At 43.1% G+C, this 23,402-nt stretch overlaps 1 protein-coding gene across 3 annotated transcripts; it reads right to left on the bottom strand.

The window, feature by feature from the left end:
• Positions 1 to 3,290: 3,290 nt before the first annotated feature.
• LOC137433429 (progranulin) lies at positions 3,291 to 23,402 on the bottom strand. 3 transcript variants are annotated; one of them, XM_078785897.1, is made up of 8 exons: positions 22,860 to 23,402; positions 15,165 to 15,326; positions 14,753 to 14,890; positions 13,720 to 13,818; positions 11,656 to 11,793; positions 8,833 to 8,928; positions 4,454 to 4,669; positions 3,291 to 3,749 (listed from the first exon to the last, which is right to left on the bottom strand). In XM_078785897.1, the coding sequence occupies exons 2-8, from the start codon at positions 15,312 to 15,314 to the stop codon at positions 3,597 to 3,599; spliced, it is 990 nt and encodes a 329-aa protein (XP_078642023.1). In that variant the 5' UTR covers positions 15,315 to 15,326; positions 22,860 to 23,402; the 3' UTR covers positions 3,291 to 3,596. The 3 variants fall into 3 exon arrangements, with proteins under 3 accessions (XP_078642023.1, XP_078642025.1, XP_078642024.1); XM_078785899.1 differs by having other exon boundaries at positions 8,833 to 8,925; positions 22,860 to 22,988; XM_078785898.1 differs by lacking the exon at positions 22,860 to 23,402 and adding an exon at positions 18,104 to 18,152.

Below are 23,402 nucleotides of genomic sequence, written 5' to 3'. Positions count from 1 at the left end.
GAGGGAACATAGCTGGGTCAGAAAGTAGGAGAAGTCAGACAGGAATGATGGGTGTGGTTTGGGAGGGCGGTAGACGACAGCCATGACTGACTGCGTGTGACCAGAGAGTTTTAAAGCCAGGTGTTCAAATGATGGAGCAGATGAGATGGAGATGAGGTTGGTCTTGATGTCTTGACGGTGGATAACGGCAATTCCACCACCTCGGCCCTCCGAGCGTGGTTTATTGACGTAGGAATATCCATTGGGTGTGGTGAGGTTGAGTGTGTAGTAGTCCAGAGGTTGTTGCCAGGTTTCGGTGAGACAGAGAAAGTCCAGTTTGTTATCCAGGATGTATTCGTTCAGGATGAGGCATTTATTGTTGAGGGACCGGGTGTTGAACAGGGTGAGCTTGATGTTGTTTTGAACAGCAGGGATGAATTCAGGTGATTTAGCCAGGGTTCGTAGGCAAGAGGTGCGATCGTGTGGGTTGCTGTGACCAGGTGCGCTGGGACGAAGAGTGAGAGTGCGCTGAGCCGACCAGAGGACGGGGATGGAGTGACCTGATTGCAAATAAACAAACTTGCGACCGGAGCCACGGTGAATGTACCTGGGTTGTCGGAGGAGTCCATTTGATTTGATGGCAGAGATGCATGATGGGGTGGAGCGGGTATTGAGCAGAAGAAGCCTTGCGGCGGAGTACTTCAGAGCCATGCCAGGCAGGAGCGAAGGGACGAGTACGAGGCCAAGGTCGAGGAGGCAAAGCGGCAAACGCAGCGGCAAACGACTGCAGCCGCTAATCAAGACCACAGCGGCAAACAAGGCCACAAAGACCACAAGGCCACCGGCAAACAAGGCCACGGCCACAAACAACGGGAGCGGGCCTTTCGATTCCGTATTCCGTACCATCAAAAGCAGATTCCATTATCCAGCCGGAGAACACGCGGCACGTGCGGGTGTGAAAAGGCAGGACAGGTGTGAGATGTCAGGTCAGAAAAGTAGAAGCAGACCCTGTACATCCATCCAGGTACACCGTATCCCTGCGCATCCATCGTAAGAGCGTGACCAAGGGTTGGCGTCAGGAAGGGCATCCGGCCATAAAAACATTGCCTCAAACAGGGAACCATGATTGTCATGGGGCCCGCAAGGCTAACCCCCGCTCTAGCGGGGAAAATGGCCTTAAAACGATCATTCATTCATTCAGTTGCAGCAATTTTCTTCATGCAAGATCGAGGCTCATGGAAGAACAAGGTGCCAGAGGGGCAGTGGTGCAACAGTACGACACAATAAACAACGGAATGAACGAACAAAAAAAAGATGACGAGAGGGATGAATGGAGTAAATACAATAAGCAACAAGTAAGGCGATTTGGTTAATGCGGGTAGAAAAGATTGCGGATGGGGATAGGAGATAACCTGCGTTAGTGGTGTACTCATAACTTGAAACCCTTGCGGGGAAAAAGGTGCAATTGAACTGCTTATCTTTACTCATTAATCAATAACTTTAGAGGCATCCAAAAGTTGTCCTGTTCAGCATTCTATCAATGTGCAATATCTCATCATGCTGGGATCCCAAATTAACGTGCCACCATTAAACGGTGATGTGTCCATTCTCCACTGTTTGCAATTCTTGTAAAAGTACAGCGATCTCAAGGTCCTTGCTCAACATGCGAATTATAAGCTTTACATGAGCCTTAGAAACAACAAAAACGAGAGTTTGTAGAACACATTACCCCACACAGTCTTGAGAAAAAGCGACATGGAAAAACGACCCCGAAAAAACCGGGGTCTGCGAGCAGCAAATTTGATTGGTTAAGATGATGTAAAATGCCGTCATATTTCGTCCAAGTGCTGCTAAACGATCGTTTTTGGAAAGTGGCAAAAAGGCAATTTGTGCCTTTGTGAAATCTACAGCATTGAAATTTATAATTCGATTGAAGTAAAAGATTGTAAAGGTTGTAGAATTTGGAAAAACTATTTTTTGGGGGAAGTTTGTCGCCGTTGATGCAGCGTCTTTTACAACACCTTGTGTTACATTCGTTCTTCGTGCCTGTTATTTGCGTCCTTCATGACATCCTTAAAAACTACGTTTCCCGTTTGGAATTCTTCAATTTTGTTTGCCTGCCAGACAGGCAGATGGAGCAAGATAATCATCTCGCTCCTCTCAGAGCGCGTGTGTGATTGGAACAAATTCAGAGTCACGGTACTGTTAAACTACAGATTCGTTTTCTCATTCGTGTTCAAAATATAACATTCAAGTGAACTTAAGTTCTTCCTCGATCATAAACTGACGTTTGAAGACAGAATGAAAGACAAACAGAGTGAGCCAATTGTTTAATCCCACTTTTCGCTTCACGTGCATGGGGTAATAAAACACACACACACACACACACACACACACACACACACACACACACACACACACACACACACACACACACACGTATGAGGTGAACCAATGTGGTTGTAGAGTGAAACATATTCCACATCCATGATTCCCCATGGTGCGCAATGCGCATGCTACAAGCACATTCCAGGAAGCAATACTTTTGAAAATCAGAACAAACTATTATGGTGTTCATTGAAAAGCAAACGTAGAAATAATTATTTATGAAGTCCCAATCTCACAAAGAATGTCTTTTTTTCTCTGGAGTAACATTTGAACGTTTTTGTGGTTTGTCCTGACCATATAATTCTTCTTCTTCTTTTTTTAATGGCAACAATTATTCCCACGTTTTTGTGGGGTTGGCCAGGGGAAGCTTGGCCCAAGTCTTTCATGAACTGCTGGGAACACCACTGCACTGCTGATGCAGTGCCCCCTTTAGGTTAGGGCAGGAATTTGGCCATGGTGCCGGCGATAGTTCACCTCCTCTTCGCACTGACAATAAAACAAACTATGACATTCTGATAGGCATGTTGCACTCAAAACGAAGGTCAATTCGAACAACACAAACATTGTTTCATAAAATCGAAGGGATTGAATTGTCACATAAAACTTTTGGTTCATACACGAATGGAGTTTTCCTTTGTACAAAGGTAGTCGAGATCTGAGGCAATTGTGTTCAGACCAATTGCTTTCACATCTGGTAAACACCTTCAACATTACCCATGATAAATCGACTGCTCATACATTTTCTTTGGACTGTAGCCTTGTTTTGAATGCTTCAGCTTATCATGATAACTCAGGAACTTTGGCTAATGTTATTTTAGATGTACAAAATGAGACAGAAATACGCAGTTTTTTAATGGACTAATAATTCCATACATTAGTGGGTTTTTTATGAGATAAAGAAAAAATAAATTCAAAACATGCTATATGGCTGAATGTTCTTTAATTAACCGCAAAGGTGAGAAAAAAAAATTTCAACAGTAGACAATTTCTACAGTAGAAAATAACTTTTGAAAAGTAGATCAAACAAGAAATACATTCCAAAAGTCGGAAGTAGAGAATTTAAAGAAGCGTTCGTTAAACTTGTAATTGCTTTAAATTGTACAATTATAATAAAACAGCAGTGCAGCACTTCATGTCTGTCTTGAATAAAAATCGTTACGATGTAAACTGCTCATTGGCTCTGAGATTTAAACGACTTGGCAAATTGTCACCAGGAGTCACAATGCGAATCACAGCAGGTCCACGTGAGGAATTTCAGAGATCTCCACCGGTACCTTCTCTGCCCAGGGCACACGAGCCTTGTGTTTGGAGCAGGTGCGCGTGATCTGGTTACAGACATAGCCTTTGGGACAGCAATGACGACGGTCAGCGCAGCAAAAGGCCTGAGACACGAGGAATGGCACAAAGCGACAGCTTTAGAACATCGTGGCCTGGATTTAGAATAATTCCTACCGTTTAGACATCATGTTTGCTGCCCGTTTAAAGGGATCAACGATTATCAAAATCGAAAGCAAGTATCAAAGCACAATTGAAAGCAAGTATTTTCGCTGAGTATTTCTAGATATTGTACTTTTGCTTAGTGGAATAGAGCTTCAAAATTGGTGACAGTGATAGGATCTATCACAATAGGACCTGCAGACCCAATTGTAGGGCTATGGACAGCAAGACTTTTCAAGCCTTATTACATGATCCCGGGTTCATCTACAAAAGTCACCACATATGTCTGCCGACTCATGCCGAGGTATATCAATAACCTTTTGTCAATTGATGAATCATCTCATTCCCTTCACATGGGCTTTCCATTCCAAAAACAACATCCAAATATTTGGGGAGCACCAATGGTTAAAGATTTATTGCAACGCACTCTTTGCCATGAGGCTCTCTTAGTGGGAGAACTTTGTACTCCTAAACACCCTGAATATTGACACTTTTGACATCAGGAACCCTTCCCTCAACTCAAAACGAACATCTTCAACGTTCTGATTCACATCTACAACACAGATTGCTATCAGCAATTCACACATATGTTATATATGAATTAATATAATAAAGCAATATCAGTTGCAAAAATAACAAACATTTTTACCTCAGGAAATGGACAACAGGCCCAGTGCCCTTTTGCCAAAGGGCAGCAGGTAAAGTCTCTACGACAGGAAGTGGTGTTACTACACACAACGTTCCACGGAGTTGTAGACCCAGGGGACAACGAAAGCAGCTTCACGTCCTTGTCACAGGTCTTTGTTTCAGGATTGCAACTGGAACCAGAGGGGCAGCAGTATTGCTGGTCAGCACAACACACCGCCTGCAGGCACGGACATCCCCATGGCCAGAAGTGATCACCATTGGCCCTCCTCATGAGGTCCATCAAGGTTAGAGTCGTAACAAATACAACTGCTCAAGAAAGATTTTGAAATGTTCCAATGCCATCTTGACCAAAAAGAAGGGGGAAAAAAAACAACCTCACAATACATGTGTATAAGGAAATGCCACGTGCTTTGTCAAGCTGCTCTTAGAAATCTAAATGGGAGAAACAAAGTAGGCCATTGGGCTCTGCCAACCTGGTGGCTTTTCTGAACAACTGGAATATGTGAACCACCACCTGGACAGTGTTTCGAAAACCAAACCAGAGTTTGTAACCATCACCATAGACCATAGAGAGACCATAGCACGAGAACAATTAGCTTGAAACAGCCTGAAAAGGTTGTAAATTAAATGAACAAGCAAAAGTACCCGTCCCGAGTGACAGAAAATGTGAATAGGCATTTCAATCCCTGAAATACCAACACCTTCCTTCCCAGTTCCCATTGACTTTCAATGCTTATTCTGGACCTGCTAATGAGATTGAAAGGCTTGTTCTGACCGTCTATTTGGCCTCCGTGTTGTATCTAATGCTTGTTCAAGTTCTCGGGTTTCTGGATTTTCAAACGTTGCCAGTGCAAGAAGAAGAAGATGGCATGGTGTGCGGACATGCATAGAAACACGCCAACATTCCGTTGGGACCCGTATCAAAAAGTCTCTATACATGGACGGCGATCTTAGGCATTTTTGGCACCACTTTATGAAATAAACAACACTAAACGTGAGAAATACGCAGATTAATTTTAAAAATACTGGATTTTAAATTATTTTATCCATCATTGAGGGTCCTGGAAGAGCAAGAACACAGAACAGACAATGACATTCACGGAAGCAACAAAGGTTGACACAAAAACTTGAATCCAAATCCAAAAAGATCACCACTGGTGTCCCTGGGTGGTGTAAAATAAATTCAGGCCCTTCCTCGAATTAAATTCATACAATACTACAATAGTTACCTTTAAGAGTGAAAATACTGAATTTTGGACCATTTTACCTCACATCCCGCGGAGTCTATTATTCAATTAATATAGGCTCTTTCCTAATTATTTTCCGATTTCACTCGAGACTACGACAATTATTTAGGCCATGAGTTACGATCGTCAAATATGAAATCTGATTTTGAATATCAGCTTTTACTAAGCCTATACGATACATTATTCAATCTTGCCAGGAGCCATTCACATTACCTATAAGCGTAAACTGTGAACAGACGAACAGACAGCCATCTCTGTCATATACAGTCACATGTTTTTGAAATGTTTTTCATCTTTTTAACATGTGTGGACATATCAATATTTGATCTTCATTTAAACAGTATCTATAGATAAAGGTGATCTAATTGAACAAAAAACAATGGGAAATTGACTTTGCAATAATTATTCAACAAAAAATTGTTGCACAGCACGCACAATTGCATGCACAGCTCATTTCAAATCCCCCCACACCATCTCGATGGGATTTCGATCCCGGCTTTGACTTGGCCATTCCAGAACCCTCCATTTCTTTCTTTTCAGCCATTCCTTGGTGGATTTACTGGTATGTTTAGGGTCATTGTCATGTTGCAAGGTCCACCTTCGGTTGAGCTTCAACTTTCCGACAGATGGCCTCACATTATCCTCAAGCACCCTCTGGTACAATGAAGAATTCATAGTGGATTATATGATGGTGAGCTGCCCAGGCCCTGATGCAGCAAAGCTGCCCCAAACCATAATATTTCCACCACCATGTTTTACAGATGGTATCAGGTTCTTGTGGTCAAATGCTGTCTTTGGTTTTCACCAAACATGTCTTCTGGTACTGTGGCCAAATAGCTCTACCTTTGACTCATCTGTCCAGAGCACATTGTTCCAGAAGTGCTGGTCTTTGCCAAGGTGTTCATTGGCAAACTTTAGTCTTGCCCTGATGTTCTTTCTGGACAGCAAAGGTTTCCTCCTGGCACACCTCCCATGTAGATCAAATTTGTGCAGCCTCTTTCTAATGGTAGACTCGTGCACTTTGACATCAACAGTGGCAAGAGCTACCTGTAGGTCCCGTGATGACATTCTGGGGTTCTTAGAGACTTCTTTCAGCATCTTGCGGTCTGTTCTCGGGCTGAACTTGCTGGGGCGGCCTGGCCTGAACAAGTTGGCAGTGGTTTGGAATCTTCTCCACTTGTAGATGATCTTCCGGACAGTCGAATGATTGATTTCAAATTGTTTGGAGATCTTTTTAAATCCCTTCCCAGACTCGTAGGCATCTATAACCTTCTTTCTGAAGGCCTCAGAGAGCTCTTTTGATCTCGGCATGGTGACGCTGCACACTTCAACAACAAAGAGCAAACCAAACTAAATGACTGAGGTTTAAATAAGACAGGTTCCTCCAAGATCACCTCTAATGATGTTCTAATCATTTGCACCTGAGCTGGTGCACCTGATTCTAATTTTAGGTATTTGAAGTAGTGATAAATGTCGGGGTGTACTTACTTTTTCCACACGTGAAATTTGCATTTATGTTTATTTAAATTATACAATGGACAACAAAATGTAAATGTTTCATGATATTTGTTGTATTATATCACCTTTATCTATCAATATTGTTGAAATGAAGATCAAATAGCTGTATGTTGAAATATGTTGAAAAAGTCAAAAGTTTACGAGGTGTACTTAATTTTTCACGTGACTGTATATTTATATTAGGCCTGGGCAACAATAGAAAACTATATCACGATAATGGACCTCATCATTATCACGATTATCGTAATATCATGATAATATAAATTAAAAAAAGACATAAAATGTCAGCCTCCACCGTGGTTTTATTAATTTTGCTGTACAGAGTCAAAGGCCATTATTCAGCCATCTTTGGTCGAATTACAAAACAAAATCTTCTGCATATATGTATACTCATATATTGTCTGTGCCAACTTTGAAGAAAATAGGACCATGCATGTCCCAGAAATTGTTGGAGACGTTTAAGTCAAAAAAAATGGCAGCCAGTCGGCCATGTTAATTCTATCTCGAAAAAAAATGACGTACATATGTAAGCCATCATTCATTATCTGTGTGCAACGTTTGAACAAGATCAGCAAATGCATGTCCGAGAAATGGTTGAGGACGTGTTCAACGTCGGGTTTTGTTGAACTAAAATGGCCGCCAGTCGGCCACCTTTGATCGCATTGCGAAACAAAATGATGTGCATATGTATACCATCATGTATTGTCGGTGTGCCGAGTTTGAAGAAAATCGGTCCATACATCTCCGAGATATGGTTGTGGATGCACGGACGCACGAGACCATATCCATAAGCCCCCTTTCGGTCCAAGTCCAACGGGGGCTAATAATGTAATTAATGCCTTGAGAACCATGTAGCATACAATAACAATCCACATAAAAACAAACTGAATAGCCATAGAGTTACCTGTGTTCATAGTCTTTATTTCATAATTCTGTTGCAATTTGTTTAAAGTCAAACCTCATTTTACATGGACGAAATAACTTTGCTCCTTTGCCGAGTGACTGGACGAGCAGTTTGCAAAGCGGTTGATACGGAATGTCTGGCTTGGCAAGCAATAGCAAGCTGCTTGCTAACAGAACACAACAAGCAAGCGGCTCGCAAACGGAACACACCATTTGTACTTCGCGATCTGACAAGAAGGCCTAGAGGTACACACATTCACCTCTAAGCTGTCTCAGCTGGGTTCGAATCCCGATCCAGATATAAACTGTCATCCCGGTGTTTCACAGGCAGGGAGATTCATCAATATTTGTGCCGTCCCTCAGATGGACGTTAAACTAGGAGTCCCATCTGCCAGCATGGGTTGGTGAACGTTAAAGATCCCATGGTGTCCTTCGCAAAGAGGAGGCGAGTATGTCGGCACCACAGCTAGGTGAACTAACTCGGCGAATGTCAGGCCTCGCCAGCCTGTTCTTGAATGACTTGGGCCAAGCTTCCCCTGGCCGACTCCACAAGGTGGAATAATAGTGGCCGTTTAAGAACAACAACGTTGATGTTGAACTTCGCGAATAATAATTGCCAAGCAATCCCATGGTGTGCCAAAAATGTAAAAAAAACAAAACAAATAATGAACGAAACAACGTCACCATGTGGATTTCATATGGGTGCACTCACATTTGGCAGGAGGCAGCAAAGACAATCACCTTGAGGGCCCTGACAAGATGTGCCACCATGAGGGCAACTGCAGTTCGTCTCATTCACCGGAGACTTCTGGAAGAAGTTAGCACATAACATCATAACCAAGTGGAAGAGTAGGAGGCAAGACTAGCTGCACCATAGAAACATGAAAAGCACACTGCCCACCTTGACCGCTGACACCAATTATTATTATATGACGAGACTCAGCCTTTGAGGCCAAGTGCCGACGAGCATCAAGACCTGGACACAACCTGGACAATTTTGCATCTTGCAACCAGGAATTATCTTGACAACGTTCATATATTTAAGGGGGTGGGAGATGACAACCTTCCCATGGTTCCCCCTGTTATTACCTCCACCACCAAAGGTAGTTGTGTTTTCACCCCTGTCTGTGAACAAGATATCTCAAAAAGTTGTGGACGGATTCGGACGAAATTTGGCAGAGATGTAGCGTATGCGGCACGGATGAAATGTTTAGTTTTTGGTGAAGATCCGGATTCGGATCCGGCTACTAGAATTTAAGTGATTCTTCACTATTGGGAGATAGGGCCAAAATTATATATAGCAGGATATCTCAAAAGGTTATGGACGGATTTGGACGAACCTTGGTGGAGCGGTTAGGTGTGTGACAAGAACGAATCGATTCGATTTTGGTGAAGATCTGAATATGGATTCGGACATGAGATTTATTTAATTTTTAAGTGATTCTTCACCATGGAGGGATCGGGTGAAAAAGGATATACAACATGACATTTCAAAAAGTTATGGATGACTTATGACTAAACTAGGTGAATCAGTTGGTTAATTGACAAGAATAATCCGATAAAACTTTGGTTCAGGTCCGAATCCATATCCGGCCTATCATTGGGATACAGAACAAACTGTTCAGCCAGGCGGAGGTATGCGTTCTAAGAGTGCTGTTCTAGTTAACTCGTGTTATCACATCGACAAATTCAGCACAACAATCTTACAAACGATCCTTTTCAGGGCTAATCGTCTCAGAGTGTAGGGAAATGTATTCACGTCTACCAATTAAATGTGGAAGGTACATCAGAAGCAATATGTGACTACATATAAAGAACTGCTAAAGACCTCGATGTTGATGTTCGTGTTTTTCAAGAGACAGACTCTGAGGATGACTCTAATGACTCCAAGCTCCGCATCTATGGATTTAAAGCGATGATGAAGCAGGGACACGAGCAGGAACCAGGGACGATGATGAAGCAGGGAGATGAGCAGAAAAACTCCTCAGGCGAGGCAAACTAAGCTACACATTTCTAACTGTTCTAAGGTAATATCTACCCACCCTCCCTCACCACCTACAAACGTAACAATATTATGCAGATAAAGAAGCAACCACAGCTGTTTATGTAAAATTAAATAAATAAAAATTATACTCCGCTTAACAATGGACCACCAAGAAATGCGGTTTGTACATGAAAGCAAAGAGAACATTTGTGTTGTAAAAATGGCTGTCGCAGGACAATTGCCTGCATTAAATAAACTAGAGAGCATCTTATTATTGGCTCGAGTTGCTAAACAAGTTTAACTGCGAATCCGAATGCGTCATTGATTATTATTTTGTATGTAGCCTGTTGTTTCTGGTCGCATCATTGCTGGGAGAGTGACTGTGCCGCTGATGCAGTGCCCCCCTATTCCCAGTAAGCTGGTACTCATTTTGCGGACTTTGGAAGCATGACAGACACACCTGGTGTTATTTAACAGCAAGACTTACAAACTTACTTATCCTCTTCGTCCCAATGGAACATAAGGCTCCCACAAGTTTTCGCCATTTATCTCAACCCTGAGCTACATTCTGTGCCTCACACCATGATAGGCCCATCTCCTCCAGATTATCTACCTCATTTAACAGCAAGACAGGGGCTAAAACTCAAGACTCAAATATCTTAAGCTAGCCACATTAACCGTTAAGCCAGAAGCAGGCTTTGTGTCACTGATGATGGGAAGTAATATTTCAAAAAAGTACAGATACATTCAAAGTACACCGCCCCATACCAAATAAATAAATAACATCCTCCAGTGCGGCATTGCCGGGGTGCCTTCGTTGCCCGGCAATACCCCATGCGGCGCATAGAGATGGTATGGTGAGGGAGATGTGTACAATAATCGATTGATTAATTGCATAATTAAAATCAATAAACAATAATCATAAAATAATTTCTTAATCAATTGGCTAATAGCATACCTCAACCACCAGTGTTTCATCCGAAGCTGTAACTTTTTGAAAATTAATTAAATAAGCCATTCATCGAAAAAATGAAATAATCATTTGATTAATTGACCAATCAATAAATAATTAATTGATTAACCAATAAATCAAAAATATATTTATAGCCACATCACTTGGTCACTGTCATGTCTGAATATCAGCTTCCTAGCTCAAAAGGTGCCTGAGATATTGCCCAGATGAGAAAGAAAATAAATAAATGATTAATAATGAAAATAAAGAAATAATAATCGTAAAATATTTAAATTATTAATCAATTTGCTAATAGAATACCTGAACCACCACCGTTTCATCTGAATCTGTAACCTTAAAAAAATTAATCAAATAATTAATCGATTGATTGATTAATCAATAAATCGAAAATACCCTTTACAGCCAAATCATTTGGTCATTGTCGTGTCCAAATATCAGCTTCATAACTCTAAAGGTGCCTGAGCGATGACGTCATGCAGTGCCTGGAGATGGCTTAGGAAAGGAGCGGTGTACAATAGCAGCGATGAAGACACAGCAATATTGAAAAATCACACTGTGGTGCAGAGCCATTTTCACACCTGGAGATGGCCTTCAACTGCCTTCGCGAGGAATGTGCTACTCCATGACAAGCTTGAGGGTATATCACACATCAAAGTTTGCAGGTTACAAATATGGCCTTGGGGACAGCAGTGACGTCTGTCCTTGCAGCAGACTGCCTGTGCAAAATCAGAATACATTCACAATAACAGCATGGCAATACTGTAAATCAATCAGGAAACTATAGCATAGCTGGAGATACAGCTGCAGCATTATTAGAAGAACATTATACTGTATTACATTTTTACTAGCAGGGACCCGCAGTACATCCACGCAATGTAAAATGTGACTTCAGGTCCTCAACACCCACACCCACCTCAAACCCCCCAACCCCCAAGTCCTCACACTCCCCCCTTCCCAATGTTAATGCATCAATCCCCTCCTCCCCACCGAAAGGCCTCAACCTCCCCCCACCCCAAAGCCTCAACCTCCCCCCTCCTAACTCTGTCCCATCTTCGCTCTCCCTCTCCTCATAACCTCAACTCCCTGTCCTCCCCTCACTCCTCCTCCCACTCAAAGGCAAAGGGCATTCTCACATCAATCATTGCATATTTCTTCATTCCCACATCAAAACAACAGAATATTGAACTCTTTGCCCTCCCCTATCATGCTATCACGGACTTTACAGAAACCACGATCGAAACAGCAATAGCATGGCTGCTATATGGCATGGTCCATCACTGTCACCTGTCCAACTCAAAATCCCGTGAAATATTGAGAGACCCTATATAACTGCAACTCAAGTGACCATGAGCAGCCACATTTTGCCAATAAACGACCCTAAACCAATTTTGTTCTTCATGATGCATATATAAACCGCCAAAAGTAAATAGAGTCAGACCCCAACATTCACGGGGGACACGTTCCTGAAAAATGCCATGAATGTCGAATCCGCGAATGTCGAGGGCAATGTTTGAATGGGGAAAAGGGGGATCGGTTCCTGGCGGTTGGTTAAATTTTACGAACACGAATGCACATCATTACATTTTCATGAAAAGTGCTATGGAGGACGGAGGAAGTAGCGAAGGCAGTTGGTAAAAAGAAGGAGGTTTGGAAGAGGATAGAGAAGATCAAGGATAGAGGGAGGCAGCCAGTTGTGGGGTTATTGCACCTGTATGGGCAGAAGAGGAAAGCAGCAAGGAGAGCTGTGGATAAGGTGAGGAATGATTATTTTGTTTGATGTTGTATTTTGAATTAATGATGATTGAATGAATGAATGAATGAATGATCGTTTTAAAGGCCATTTTCCCCGCTAGAGCGGGGGTTAGCCTTGCGGGCCCCATGACAATCATGGTTCCCTGTTTGAGGCAATGTTTTTATGGCCGGATGCCCTTCCTGACGCCAACCCTTGGTCGCCTCTTACGATGCGCAGGGATACGGTGTACCTATTCTAAACCGGGGTACACACCGGGATCATTCATCCCAGCAAGCTGGTACTCAATTTGCCGACCTCGGAAGGATGACAAGCTGAGTCAACCCCCCTGGCGTTAATTCAGCGATCGACCGGGATTTGAACCCAGGATCCTCGGATCCCAAGCCGGCACCCTGATCGCTAAGCCAACACCAGGCCAACACCAGCCAACACCAGGCTAAGCCAACACCATCAATGATTGAATGATGTTGTTTTTTTACAGAATCTAAGGCTCAAAGTGGAGCTGCTACACATGTGTCACACACATGAACATACAGAAGAATGGACACAACACAGGTCTGTTAGACATGACAAACACAGTCGCTGAGCTTGCAGGAAGTGTTCCCTTCCCGGAGTACTCTGGGTACCAGTAGTGTCATAACAATGGCACCAACTTTCGCATCACACTCAGTGGGGAATTTCCGAAGGAGGAATCCCCATGGATGTTCCTGCTCTTAGCCCTTTAAGTCCTGAACGTCAAGCAAGGAAGTGTCACGTACCAATTTTAAACTCTTTGGTAAGACTTGGATGAGGTTTCTACTGTTGACCTCGGAGACTCGGAGTGTATGCTCTAACCATTATACCACCGAGTCTGGAAAAAAACCTTTGGGTTGCAAATGTGAATTATACTTACATGTTGGAAGGGGCAGCAACCATACGTTCCATTTTGTAAACGACAGCACGTTTTCCAAACTGAACATGAGCTCCCATCTGGACATTTTTGTCCAATGTGCTGGAAAAAGAAAGATAGACAAGTGAGAAGGGAATCAGGAACTTGAGCATTCACAAAAAATAAAAATTCCCTCCAATATTTTATCACATTGTTAAATTTTGATGTCCACTAAACAAGCATCCAAAGGTTTTGATTGCAATCAGTGGCAGGGCGTGAAAGGGGGAGAGGAACCAAAGAGAGAATTCTACAACCAATAACAAGGCAGAAAGAGCAGAAAGCAGCAATGGTCTGGCACACATGGAAAGATCAGACAATTCACCAGACTATAGGGTTCAACAGAATGCTATCAAAGCATTGCATGGTGGTACAAGCATTCAAAAAGTTAAAAGAACGTGTTACACGCCTATACAAAATGCTCCCCTCCCCCCCCCCCCCCAAAAAGTCCTGAATTTTTTTTGGGAGTGTTGAACCTCCCCAAATCCTGAATTACTGCTTACCTCCACTCAATTGTTTCTCTTCCCCCCCCCCCCCCCCAACCTGTGGATCCAACTTCCACATTCTGTTCAATCTCATTCAAGACTTCCCTCCAGATCTTCACAACAGCTGTTCACCACGATTTCAGATCATCCCACATTCAAAACCATTATCTTTTCTAGCGCTATTAACCTCCCCCCCCCCCCCCCTTCCCAACGTACAGTTTTTTCCTTCCTGAGAGTTTGTGTCTATATCAATTTTGCCCACTCAGTGCATCCTCCCCTACTCCTCATGCTTCCCCACATCGTTTATATGTCCAAGCCTCCCTCTATTTTGGCTCTCATCACTGCTGCTGGTGTGACCCCCACCCCCTCTCTCTCTTCCAAATATCCCTGTTGTTCTGTTGTTCTGTTGTGTCCTGTCCGTTCTGTGTTCCATCTCTTCCACAATCCATGACTTTGCATACAAAAAGTCAACTATGAGTTTTCAGTCAACATCATTCCGTGCATTGCAGAAGTACCTCTGTCAAGTTTGCATCCTGATGTGCTTCCTTTTTTGCCCAAGGTATTGAGTGGCTGCCCTTGATGCATTTTCCGCTCGTGTCATTGCAGATGTACCCAAAAGGACAACAATGCTGTCCATCAGTGCAGCATACTGCCTGCACAAGCACACACGTTGTAAACAACCCAAGTACTTTACATCACTGATACAGACTCATTCTCACAATCTTTATTTTTATTTAATTCCATCTTAGGAATGAATGAATTATATTTCAACCAATCATTTTCCCCCCATTTAAACAATATATTGGATGTTTAAGCCACACAAAAGCACACATACCTTAGTGAATTGACATACCTTTGGAACATACACAAATTCCCCAATATGCTCAAAGCTACCTGTGTCCGAGGCAGGTGGCTCGTTCGACATACCTTTGGAAATGGACAGCAGCCAAATTTACCAGAAGCCATTCGGCAACAAGTGGAACCATCAGGACATTTTCCACCATCTGGACACTTCACTCCAGCTGCAAGATTGCTCATAAAGGTGGCCAGCAGGAAGTACCAGAGAATGGACATCATGTTTGGTTAGACCTGGGTGGTTGAAATTTTATAACTTTTGACGTACACATGAAAGAAATAAACTGCAAATGGCATATTAAAGCATAATTCATCAGGGTTTGTGAATGATAAAGTTGTTCTTAGTGTTATTGTTGTTAAATCCACAATTCCCCTGGGTTTCTTGATGAGATGACATTTTCTGATGAAGCAACTTCTACATCAGTGGTAAAGTAAATATTTCTTTCAAATAAGCAAACAAGAAGACGTCATGCTGAGCACGATACTTTTCAAAATATGCCCCCCCCCCCCCCAAGAAAAAAAATTCCATTGATACAGCAAATTGTCCATTTCATCAAGATTAAAATTGACAATCTTGATCAAAGCTCAGGTCAATAGGAAGAAAATTGACAATTTTTCAGATGAAAATGATGGTTTTGGAAGGTTGACCTTGAGTTGACCTTTGACCTTTTGACCTCAAAAATAGTTGGTTTCCCTATTTAGTGACAATGTGCAAATGCTGTTCAATTTTCAAGTCAATCGCTTGAGAATTGATGGCTTTTTAGATGAAAATTGATTTTTAAAATTTGACCTTGAGTTGACCATTGACCTTTTGACCTCGAAAATAGTATGTTTCCCAATTTAGTGACTCGATATGCAAATGCTGTTCAATTTTCAAGTCAATCTGTTGAGAATTGACGGCTTTTTAGATGAAAATTGATGATTTTAAAAATTTGACCTTAAGTTGACCTTTGACCTCGAAAATAGTATGTTTCCCAATTTAGTGACTTGATATACAAATGCTATTCAATTTTCAAGTCAATCGGATTTAAAATGGCGATTTTAGAAATTTGACCTCCAGATGACCTTTGACGTCAAAATCAATAGGCTTCCCAATTGGGACGACTTCTACAACTTGGTGAAGTTTCGTGGCGATCGGTTTAGAATTGTGACCTGTAGGCCGGTGACAAACAGACAGAACCACAAACGGAACCGAACAATATACTTGAAAAATCTTCGATTTTGCAAATAATAACAAAAGGTTTTCAAAAAATAACAAATTGTAAAGTAATTGTAATTGTAATTTTTGTAATTGTAATTACAAAATAATTGTAATTGTAAATAACAAATTTGAAAAAAATAACAAACAAAAATAACAAATGTCACAAATGATCAAATAACAAAAATAATGTCAGCACTATCTGCCATGATCTTTCTTGGGAAAACCACATTTCCAAGCTGGCCTCCAAAGCCAGTCGCCGACTGGGCATCCTCCGTCGTGCGAAGTCCTTCCTCGGCACACCTGAGCTCCTCACCACATACAAGGCTTTCATCCGCAGCTCAATGGAATACTGTTCTCCCCTATGGGCTGGTGCTCCTGCCTCACACCTGGCTCGGCTTCACGCTGTTGAATCCAAAGCTTTCAAAATCATTGGAATCTCCCGCGATGAAGCTATCTCTGAGGGCCTTTCACTCACTCACCGCAGGCAGGTAGGTGGTCTTTCTGTCTTCTACCGACTCCTCTCCGGCCTTGCTCCCCCAGCTCTCTCCGTGCTCTGTCCCCCAAATATTCCTACAGGTCGCACAAGATCTGCCAGCAACCCTCTGATGGTTAAACTGCCGAAATCTCGGCTCTCTGCTCACCTTCACTCTTTCATTCCTCTTTTCTCCCGCCTGTGGAACAAACTCCCACACTCCCTTCAATCCCTCTCCTCCCTCCAGGTCTTTAAAACAGCTGTTCACCACCATCTCTTATCTTCCCCCATCCATAACCTTGATCTTTTCTACCCCCACTAATTCACCCCAGATCCACCTTGTTTGAAATTCCAACTTATTTCCTGGAAATCCTGGCAGTGTCCATATGTTTATACCTCTCCCACCCCCCCCCCCCCCTTCACATGCCTCCCCCCTTCACATGCCTCCCCCCCAAAGCCCTCTCCCTCCCACAGATCTCTCGATGTCTCCATGTCTCTCGGTCCCTGCTCTCAAATGTTGTGTTTGTGTCCTTCCCCCTCTCTCCCCATCTTGTCTACCGCTCCCGATGTTATTTGTTTTATGTGTCTGTTTGTCTTTCTGTGTGATTAATTTTCGCTCTTTCACGAGCCTCGGTCTTGTATACAAAAAAAAAAAAAAAAAAAAAAAAAAAAAACATTTCTTTCAAAATGTAAAGGAAGGTAGGGAAGATTTGCCAAAAAGAATGCAAACAAGGTAGGGATGGTCACAGGAGATCATGTGAAACCATCTTTCTTTGAAGAATGGTTGTTGCCTGCAAATTACACAAGACATATCTATCTATCTCTCTCGATTTAGGTTCACCACAATCACCACAACAAATTGTGTGTGTGTGTGTGAAAGGCGTACGAGGCAAGGATTGGGGGGGGGTGCAAATGATGCCCCAAAAATCCAGCTTAGCTTATATAATTCAGGCATATAAACATCAGGATGGCAAAATATCGCGAGATGACAGAAGGGTTGCCATTTCCCTGTGATGTAAAACTCATGTGAATAGTCATATATTTGACCATTTTTGCAATTATCAATCGTAATTCTTTTGGGGTTAAAATAATACTAAAATAAGATAAATATCGAATTTCTTATAATCCAGCAAGTGGCAGCTCTGCCCGACTCCGAAGGCTTCGCCCGCCCTCAAGCTCTTTCGAAATGACCATTTCCGTCCATGAAAGCGAACCACGCAATCACGCCGACGCAGAAACACAAATGGCTGATGGTAGGGCATTTGTCAGCAAGTTGTGGAAGGACAAAGCAGAGAGATCCTGTAGTAAATTAAGACGGGTGAAAGCGTATCTCCGCACCGTGATGGGACAGCAACGCCTCGACAATATCGCTGTCATCACCATCGAACGTGTCTGTGCAAGCAGAACAATCAAAAACGACATGAAAAGGTTTATATTGACATATTTCGCTGCAGGAACAATAGGTAATCCTCCCTCTTCTAAATGATCAATTCCTTTTGATCATTCTTCTTTTTAAATTTTGTTACTTTCGTCATTCATGTGACTCAAGTGATTTTTTTTTTTAACTCGTTCTGTGACTCATAGTGGAGCGTGCACACACACACACACACACACACACACACACACACACACACACACACACACACACACACACACACACACACACACACACACACACACACACCAAGCTATCATCGGCACTCTGAACAAATTACAAACTCCTGCCCGACCCTTTCGAGGGCATCAGCAGCAGAGCAGCACTCTCCGGCGATGATGCAGCTTTCTGTTGCATGCAAAAGAAGAGGAAGATTCAATTTGGGCAGCACTCCTCAGACGTCATGCTGAGCATGGGGGGGGGGAAGGGGTAGGGGGAGGGGGGAAGGGGTAGGGGGAAAAGGGAGGGGGAAAGGGAGGGGGAGGGGGAAAAGGGAGGAGGAGGGGGAAAGGGAGGGGGAAAAGGGAGGGGAGGGGGAAAAGGGAGGGGGAGGGGGAAAAGGGAGGGGGAGGGGGAAAAGGGAGGGGGAGGGGGAAAAGGGAGGGGAGGGGGAAAAGGGAGGGGGAGGGGGAAAAGGGAGGGGAGGGGGAAAAGGGAGGGGGAGGGGGAAAAGGGAGGGGGAAGGGTGAGGGGAGAAGGGGAGGGTGGAGGGGGAAGGGAGGGGGAGGGGAGGACGGAGGGGGGAGAGGGAAGGGGAGGGCCAGTCAACAATGACGTTGCAGTTCTCATGGTCGGAGAGCAGCACAACAATCGCGACATCGTCCTGCATCTTCGCAACAGCACGAAGCGGATTTTGGAGACTCACCGATCCTGTGATGCCCTCCAGTACCGGCGTTGCCGGGCGGGGGAAGGGAGACCCGTACATTACACACATTACAACATTACACACACACAAACTGTGTTTTATATATATAGATGGTCTGACGGCGGGAATGGAACATCACGTGATCGCTCTGAGCGAATCAGCGCGCTGCTCTGCCACCGCTCAGATTCCGTGTATAATATTCTTCGCTGAAATGCGCTGAAGTAAATATGAATAAAAATATGGATCTCGTCAAATATTTTTAGGTCGGCCATGTCCTACCCAGGCTCAATGGCCATGTCTGTGCCAAATATCAAGTACGTGAGCCTCTCCGTTTAGGAGTCTATCGGTAACATTACACACACACACACACACACACACAAACTGTGTTTCATATATATATAGATGTCATCATGGTTGCCCTTTGTCGCCAAACAAGGCAGTTCACTCGTGATATCATAAACCCCATGGGAACGTAAATTTGTTTATAATGTAGGAGGCGCTGCTGCTCAAACAACAAACAATTCTGTGGTAGCAAACAGTGTAACCTGGTGTCAATGGAGTATCCAATAAGACCAGACCACTTGCTACCCACAGTTTTATACCGGAGTTTGGAATTTGTTCAAGGGACTAGCGACAACTCATATACTCTTTACGAAAGACCCCGTGGGATCTTTAACGTCCACCAACTAATCCCGGCAGAAGGAAGGCCCAGTTTAACATCAATCCGAGGGACGCTCTTTAGCTCTGTTGACAACTTTTTGCAGAATTCAGTCATGGTGATCATTGGCTCGGCTCCAATCAAGATGTGGTCCATGATAGCAGTGTCAACGTCAAACATGCTCCAGCATCTGATCCATGATGCGTCGAAATATCTCGGGTGAGCATTTCAGGCCAAATGAAAACCATCGGAACCTCCCAATGGGGGTGTTGAACGTTGTGAAAAACGACGAGTCGTCATCAAACTTGACTAGGAGGAACCCACTGTTGTTGTCTCGTTTAGTCTACGCAAGTTACTCACATCATACAGTGTCACATACAAATAATACAAACTGACATACATTACAAACCTTTTTATTTCTCTTTTCTTCGATTTGTGGAACCATCTTCTTGAATCCGTTTCGTGTTATCACAAAATTAACATTTAAAGGCAAATAATTATTTATCCAGATTGACAGCACATCATAACCTACTCTTTCTGTAACACTTTTCAATGCATAAGATACAAGCATCGTGCCTCGCGTCTACGGTGGACATTTGTCCAATTTTATGGAGGACAGTCCGGTTTTGCGGACAGTGCGGTTTTGCCAAGGGCAGTCCGGTTTTGCCGAGGACAGTGCGGTTTTGCCGAGGACAGTCCGGTTTTGTGGAGGACAGTACGGTTTTGTGGAGGACAGTATGGTTTTGTGGAGGACAGTATGGTTTTGTGGAGGACAGTATGGATTTGTGGAGGACAGTATGGTTTTGTGGAGGACAGTATGGTTTTGTGGAGGACAGTATGGTTTTGTGGAGGACAGTATGGATTTGTGGAGGACAGTATGGTTTTGTGGAGGACAGTATGGTTTTGTGGAGGACAGTATGGTTTTGTGGAGGACAGTATGGTTTTGTGGAGGCCAGTATGGTTTTGTGGAGGACAGTATGGTTTTCTGGAGGCCAGTATGGTTTTCTGGAGGACAGTATGGTTTTCTGGAGGACAGTATGGTTTTCTGGAGGACAGTATGGTTTTGTGGAGGACAGTATGGTTTTGTAGAGGACAGGACAGTATGGCTTTGTGGAGGACGGTATGGTTTTGTGGAGGACAGTATGGTTTTGTGGAGGACAGTATGGTTTTGTGGAGGACAGTATGGTTTTGTGGAGGACAGTATGGTTTGTGGAGGAGAGTATGGTTCTCTGGAGGACAGTATGGTTTTCTGGTGGACAGTATGGTTTTGTGGGGGACAGTATGGTTTTGTGGAGGACAGTACGGTTTTGTAGAGGACAGGACAGTATGGTTTTGTGGAGGACAGTATGGTTTTGTTGAGGACAGGACAGTATGGTTTTGTGCAGGACAGTATGGTTTTGTGGAGGACAGTATGCTTTTGTGGAGGACAGTATGGTTTTGTAGAGGACAGGACAGTACGGTTTTGTAGAGGACATGACAGTATGGTTTTTTGGAGGACAGTATGGTTTTGTGGAGGACAGTATGGTTTTGTGGAGGACAGTATGGTTTTGTGGAGGACAGTATGGTTTTGTGGAGGACAGTATGGTTTTGTGGAGGACAGTATGGTTTTGTGGAGGACAGTATGGTTTTGTGGAGGACAGTATGGTTTTGTGGAGGATAGTATGGTTTGTGGAGGACAGTACGGTTTTGTAGAGGACAGGACGGTATGGTTTGGTGCTACTCTGTGCTGTATCGATACAAAACCCGACGCCTTTATAGTCAGGTTCACAATGTTAACAAATATAATTTCGTTCAAAATTTTGGGAGATTAGCAAACCTGTACATTTTTGGAATCATCAGAGCATGGAGAACCCGAAAATCAATGTTGCCATTTGCACAGACACAGATTTTTGATTTTCAAAATGGCCGCCATAAAATACATATTTTGCGCTATTTCGACTTCTAGTCAACCGAGAAACTGCATTAAATATGCTAATCCTATGTTTTCTGGGGCGAGGAATCCAATAAAGGCCTCAAAATAGTGCTCAGGATTATAGAAAAGCAACAAACAAATGTAATTGAAAACTATTGTCTTTATATTTGTGATATAACTGTATTACATAATACATGATATTGCAAGTCCTTTGAAGTTATAGGTTGTTATAGGTAGTATCAGATTGAACTATAAGTCCTATACACAGGATCTACTCGGTCTATACCGTTCAGGAATATGCTTTTACAGATCTTCATCACTGTCCTGAGTGTCATTTTCGCAAAGGTGTCTACGCAAATGTAAACATTAATTTTTGGATTCCTCATGCTCTGAATATTCCAAAAATGTATAGTTTTGCTAATCTCCAAAAATTTTGAACGAAAAAAACATCGTGAACCTGACGATTATGTCCTCCATTTCCTCTTGAGCCATTTAACCTTTTGACCCACAATTTAACATTCGATGAATTGTTGGTCTTCATTGGTTAAGATTTTTCTCATTTCATCAATCCCACAATTGTATTCGTTGTGCGAATGCCAACTCTCTCTATGTTGCCGTTGGTACATTTTGTCAGAAAATCACAAACTGAACATTTGAAGTGGGGTATGTCATCTTTGGACTCTTTTTCTTTTTTTTAATATCCTCAGTGTCGCCTCAGAATGATATATTTACTGCTGCTGAAATTTGCCACATTTGGTAAAAATAAATAAATAATTAACTTTGCACAATGTAACTGCCCTCTACTCTGTTCTTGAGGTTCCTCGATGGTCATTCTACTCAGATCCCAGTCCGCAGGACCAAAGGACGGTGTGCTTCGAGATGCAGCGCCCCCTGCAAGCACCCCGTGTCAGTTTTTGTTGTCAAATTTAACTCCAGTCAAGTGAGAATCGAACACACGAACAGACAATTGATATCAACTAATTAAAATAATATGAACGGCAGTGTTCAAATATTTCCTGTTCATATTAAACCTGTTCCAGATCCGTGCACCTACGAACGTCTCCCATCTGCATCTCAAGGACTGGAGGGTCGCACGGCGGATCGACCAGGCCACAACTTTTCAGAACGGCCCGACATTCGATAAATTGTACCAAATGATTATTAAAAGTGTCTAATTATAATAACAACCACAGTCCACAGCGTAGTACCACGACTTCGACTTACCACAGCCGCGAGCGCAGCCTCTGAAAACGAGAGTTCACGTGACCAGCAATGGATCTCGTGGTTGTTGTTGTTGTAATTTTATTTGGGTCTAAGATGGCGATTTTGAGTCACCCTCTCTCTGACGTCCCATACCGTACTCTTCTTCAGAAAACGTCAGTGTGTCGCCGACGCAGCTTGCTGAGCAAGGGTTACATACTGGGTGGTTTGCCATTGCCTTCCCAGCAGTCGGTCGGATTTGTCATTTGTTCAGACTGCGGCGATTGCTCAGGAAGCTGTGTTCTTGCAGTCGACGGATGGGTCCAGTCATGTAGTCGGTCGATTAGGTGCAACCATTTGTCCTGGTAGTTTAAGGGCAATGGGGGTACCATAAACAAGTTCCGCTGGCATACATCTCAGATTGTCCTTAATGGTAGTGCGGATGCTCAGTAGAACAGGAGAGAGATATTCGTACCACCGACTCGGGTCTGATTGAGCTTTCAAAGCTGCCTTCAATTGACGATGCAAACGTTGAACCACGCAGTTCGTTGCTGCGTCATAAGCAGT

Source organism: Myxine glutinosa, chromosome 10 (genome assembly GCF_964187855.1).
Source record: "Myxine glutinosa chromosome 10, kmMyxGlut1.1, whole genome shotgun sequence".
Classification (NCBI taxonomy): Eukaryota; Metazoa; Chordata; class Myxini; order Myxiniformes; family Myxinidae; genus Myxine; species Myxine glutinosa.
This window is presented reverse-complemented; position numbering and strand designations above follow the sequence as displayed.